We start from the raw sequence: 5,634 nt of genomic DNA, 5'->3' as shown, positions 1-5,634 counted from the left end.
AGATTAAAACAGAGCACAACAAGGGGTGGGAAAGGAAGTGCTCACAAGAGAAGGCAGCACAAGACTGCAGAAATGTAGGGACAGCCCTCGTGTTCCTATGCCAATTCTTTGCTTTAGGTTGTTTTAGCATCATCTTCTCTAAGACTCCATGTCCTTAGCAAGAACACTGCCCAACCTCTTGACAACTTGCCTATTTAATGCCTCAATGGCTTTGCTAAACAAGAAAATAAAAGCAAACAGTGAAACAAACCTTTTCGTATTGATTTTGACACCAGAAATTTTTCTCTTATTCTTTCTATGAGAACACCGCTATACAGGCTTAACAGGCCATGGCTCTGCTTTCTCAGCATACAGCTTAGTAGCTTCTCCTCTCTCAATGGGCTTCCCTCAGCCCAGCATACATCCAAGAGCTCCCTGAATAGGTGCCGTACTTCATCTGCCTGGTGCTCCACCTCAAAAGTCACTATACTAAGAGCAGCATAAATTGTATCTACTAGTTCTCTTTGATCTAGTTCTGCTGAAATCTCAGAACTGCACTGAAGCCTCTGCAGAGATTTCAAGGAGTCACGAAGAAATTCAACAAAGATGTTTTGTAGAGAGCAGTACTGCTGGAGCGAGGAGCTGTGTGTGCCTTGTTCTTCCTGGAAGAACTCAAGGAGGGCTTTTGCCCTCTGGGGAGCCCGCAGCAAAAGCTTCCGGAGAGCTGAAACAACATCCAAACTGAATCTGTGAGAACAGCCATCTCTTCTTGTTCTGTCTGTGACATGCTTGTTCTGGGTGCACTCAAATGCTTCAAACAGTTCCTGGTAGGGAAATAATAAAAGAGTAAGCCTTTCAGACTCCATTAAAAATATGAAATAAATTATTTAAAAAATACGAGAGACTTGAAAGCAAGACGACAAATCAATCTGGAAACATCATGTTTCCTAGGACCATTAATCATGGTCCACCTTGTCCAATATCCTTCCTAGAAGAGTGGACGTGCCTGAATATGTAACAAAATATAAAAAATCCTATAATACACAACTACACTATATGGGCCATATGCTCATAAGCAAGTTAGCTTAGTTCACAGGCAGCTCCTATGGGATAGCTGAAGCACTACCGTATTCTACCTCTCAGCAATATACTGATGTTACTGTATCTTCATAAATCAGTAAGAGCATGATGATTAGTGTTCAGTCTTTTTTTTTTTTTAACCCTACTTTTCCATATTCATATCATCTATCTACCAACTGCACCATCCTCATCAACATTAATTTTTCGAACTTGGTTAAAACTGGCCAATGGATTTAGAAGCCATCTCACAGACTCCTTTCTTAAGCAACAGTAATTTTTCTTGCTATCAAAAGCAAACCTACAATTCCAGAACTAGGAACGGGAAAACAAACAAACAAAAAAAAAATCTCAATTAGCTCTCCCAATAATGGGTGAGAAGGTGAAGGACAACCCTCAATTAAGCAATTAAGCAGCACTTGTGGCATTTCTGGAACTATGTGAGCACTGTTCTTGGCTGGAAGAGACAACTCAGGGAATAGGGAGGGGAGAGGTGGTTGGTGTGTGCAAAAATGAGAATATTAGCAGTACAAGACGCTACATCCATTTCTTTATTTGCTGGATCAAAACATAACTCTACCTACTTACATGCCGCTGACAGTAATCATGACAAACATATGAGGTTGCTGAATCCCCTATTTCTGTGCAACACTGCAGACAACGGTGGAATCTTTCATGACCTTGGAGCTTAGATGGTAATGTACACAGACTTCATTAGTCATTAACAGACTTCAAGCAGATTTACTTTAACCAACAGTCAAGTTTACCTTGCTTACTTTCATCCTGCAATTGCTAATTCTGGATCCTTACAGAAATATCAAACACCTTTTCCTTATTCATGTTTAAAAGCTGCAAATAGCCTCTGAATATAAAAGTTTTCCTTTTCCTCTTAAAAAAAGGCAAACAAAAAAAAATCTTTGAAGAGATAGAACCTATAAGACTAGAAGCAACATCTGAGGACATTCCACACAACACGTCAGGTCTGATTCTGTTGCAACCAACACCAAATTTGAATAGTTCTACAGTTAGTAACTCTCCCAATTTTCTGCTCTATCCTTGCTTTTGCTATTAACCCATCTTTGCACATTTCCACGTATTTCTCAAATAAATCAGTCTGTGTGTATTAATTAATAATGGAAAAATGGGTCCCAGACCCCAGAGCACATATCATATCAATTACCAAATAACATCAGTAGTAACAGTACAGCACCCAAAAACTCCCAGGAAGGGAAAAAAGGGGTGTGGAGGAGATGAAAATTAAGATCTTAGGAGGAAGAAAAAGAAAATAGATATCCTTTTAAAATGTGCTTGCTGACTGTGGTTTATTTTGGCTCACAGTGGGGTTTAGCTTTATGATTACTAAAGGTGTCTATAGATGTAAGACTGTGGCAAGTAGCCGCAGTCAGGACTGAAGTGTTACAAAGACCAATATAGAAAAGCTTGTTCCTTGCCTGCTTGTAGCCTCCTCTCTAGACAGAGGAATCACTTGCAGGCACACTGGATTAACTTCCAAAAGGGATCTAAACTACAGTCTCTTTCAGTGGCCTAGAAGATTAATAACACATTAGCATCTTGGGCAGTCAAGTTAGCAGGAAGCATTAACTTTGATTCCAAAACCTGATAAAGTTGGACATCCTGCATAACTAAGAACAAGAAACAGAGCGTACTAAGTAGCTCACCTTTAGGACTTCCTCAGAGACATCTTTCTCTAGTTCTTCCAAGAACAGTAAAAATTCAGTCTCTCTCTGAAGAACAACTGGAACAGTTTTCTAAAACAATGTGAGAGAATGGGAAAGATGTTAGCCAATAAAACTTTCATTTATTTACCTGACCATATAAACCTAATTTTAGCTTTTTCATTAACATTTTGAGGCAGACTGAAATATCTCTCTGAAGACACCTAATTCTCAATTAAAGGCTATTCCACAATTAGCTTCTGCTCCCACACCCATTGATTCCATTTATCTATACATTTGGAAACAGAGACAAGTGTCACTTTGTCAAGAATTACAATCCCATCAATTAGAGACATCTTTCCTCAGAATGTAAAGAAAAAATGCAAGTCTAAGTAGTTACAAGGGCAAATGAATTAAAAAAAAAAAAAAGTAGGATCACACATCCCAGCGTACCAGTTAGGGAAAAGAAAAAAAAAAAAAGGAGGAAAAAATACGAGTTTCTCTTTTACTCATGAAACAATGCACCTGTCTGAAAAAAGCAAGCACTTCCTACACCTTCTAAAGCTTATACAGAATTGTCTGATTCCTGAGCTGTTTCATCTTTAACATAAGAAAGGTGCCACACAAATGCAGAAGTCAATATATTCATGCTTTCCATTTAAAGAAATGCTCAATGTTAAAAAGTCAACTTCTGTTACCCAAACAAACAAAAAAAATCCTGATTTCTCTCTCTAGCATGGAGAAGACTAACAGTTGTTTTTTGAAAAGTTTGTTAAAAGCAAAAGCAACGCACCTCTCCAACTACCTTAAGAACTTAATTCCATGAAACATGGGAAAGCCTGTAACTTAAATAAGCAACTAGTCAGACATTTTGCACTTGGAATTCAGCTCGAAGTCAGAGCCATAAGTCACACTTGTAAGTCAGCTAGATGTTTCTGTACCTGATTCCTGGCAAGCCATTTTTCCAGCACAAGAAGCCAAAGCCATGCAGTTCTCCATGGGCTAGAATTCTGTCCCCATCTACAAAAGTAATAAACACATACACTGGATTATGCAAGGTTGTTCCCATCTCTAAGATCTGTGAAAACACTGTCATTTTGATTTTTATATTTCTTTGTGTAAGATAAGAACAAAGACGACTAAATAGCTGAAGACAAGTCAGACATGAAGAGAATGCAGAGAAACCAGAATATTTGTACTACTTACACATTAACTCGACGATTTCTGCTGTGAAAATAACTGCTTTTAGATCTGCCAAATACCAACACTAATGCCATAGTTCTTTTCTTCAAAACAACAAAATCTATTTCTGGTCTGAAGTTCAGACTGTATAGCCCTCTTTGAGCACTTCAGCAGATTTCTTTGAAATCTGACCACTTGCCAAACACTGCTATTTCCTGTTCTGTCTAGTTCTACCCGAAAAAAAAAAAATTAAACTAAGTTTTAGGTCACAAGTGCAGCTCTGTGTCCAAATTAAAAGTGCAGTTACGTACTAATTAAACAAAGAATACTTCTAATTTCTACTGGCTTATCATGTGCTTCAGTACCTATACACACATTACAAAACCTATACTGTTAGTGAACATATTCAGTATTGTCAAAGGGACTAGGAAAAAGTATGAGATAGTTTATTTGCCTTTAAAAATCTCAGCACTGCTAACTAAAGCCTTTAGATGTGATAGCCCAACTATCAAAGATCAAAAATGGTTCTCTCTCACATGGCCATTAGCAATATTCATCTAACCATGTGCACACCTTCCTCCAGACTTCTTTAACTGTTGTCAGTGTAAACTTTCTTAGAACCTTTACCAAAATGTTACACAAATGTTAATGTGAAGAAGTATGATCATTTGCTTGCAGAGGGGGAATACCAACATTCCCTGAAGTGCTAGAAAGTCACCCTTCATATGCACCTACCTGAAAAGCAGAGATCAAAACTAACTAGGATCGAGTAAAACCAATGCCGTTTCAAAATCCATTGCAAGAGAAATAAGAAATCAACAGCATAATTTTTTACATTTTTAGAAATCATAAAGTCTTTCAAGAGAACATATTAAATAACTACAGTGCTGATCTTGGTGGTTCCATTTCCAAATTAATCGAAGCTCAGTCTCAAAGAACTGCAATTTCAGGAGATGTTCCTTCTCCTTCTTTATCCTTCAGTAAAATCTAATAGAATTAGATTTCTGAAATGCTGCCAAATAGTTTTAAGCTTGTATTAATCACCATGTCAACTGCATAAATGAACACAGCTAGTTATCCCAGTGGCCTGGCAGCCTGCTAAGTACTGGGGCAGTGACAAGATGTCAATGTTCAGATAACAGCACTTCTAGGCACATCCAAGAAACTTCAGCACTGAAGCAAGTGCTATTACCCAGAGTCTACCTGTCTCCCACAGTCACCACTAAATTAATTGCTCCTCCTCATTTCACGCTCAAGTCTACTGAACCAAAACAGTACCTTACTTACCTCACGCCCACGGGACAAGCTACCAGAGCCTGAAGAATTGCTTCCACCTTCTCTGGGCCATCCCCTTGCCACTGGCTCAGCTGGGGCACACAGGCCTGCGCAAGCTCCCAGTCTCCATGCCGCACGCACTCGCAGAAAAACCCAAAGAGCCGCTCCAGAGAGGCCGCTTCTTCATTTCCAAAAGAATGCATCTTCCCAGGACGAGCAGGTGACCTGAGGCAGGGAGACACAGGCAAAGCTGATGCCGTAAGGGTGCGCTGGGGCACCATCCCACACTTCTTCACACAGACAGCGCGCCCTGGGTAGGGACAGGCGGAGGGCCAAGGCCAGGCTACAGGGGGCTTCACCCCGCAGGGGCAGGGGGGTGAGGCGCCAACAAGCACCGCGGGCTGACAGTCAACGCGGCTGCCGCCCGGCCATGACCGCCCCGCCG

At 40.1% G+C, this 5,634-nt stretch overlaps 1 protein-coding gene across 1 annotated transcript in view; it reads right to left on the bottom strand.

Moving 5' to 3' along the window:
- The window catches only part of ZFYVE26 (zinc finger, FYVE domain containing 26), a 49,122-nt gene extending 43,724 nt beyond the window's left edge, over window positions 1-5,398 (bottom strand). The window contains exons 1-4 of the mRNA XM_009883481.1: window positions 5,202-5,398; window positions 3,674-3,752; window positions 2,736-2,825; window positions 251-803 (exon numbers count right to left, since the gene is read on the bottom strand). Coding sequence (XP_009881783.1) covers window positions 251-803; window positions 2,736-2,825; window positions 3,674-3,752; window positions 5,202-5,392 — 913 coding nt within the window. The 5' untranslated portion in view covers window positions 5,393-5,398. The remainder of the gene's footprint in view (window positions 1-250; window positions 804-2,735; window positions 2,826-3,673; window positions 3,753-5,201) is intronic.
- Between the last annotated feature and the right edge of the window lie 236 nt (window positions 5,399-5,634).

The sequence above is a fragment of the Charadrius vociferus genome, unplaced genomic scaffold, assembly GCF_000708025.1.
Source record: "Charadrius vociferus isolate BGI_N301 unplaced genomic scaffold, ASM70802v2 scaffold34, whole genome shotgun sequence".
NCBI lineage: Eukaryota > Metazoa > Chordata > Aves > Charadriiformes > Charadriidae > Charadrius > Charadrius vociferus.
Note: the sequence above shows the minus strand (reverse complement) of the source record. Positions and strands in the feature narration are given on the sequence as shown.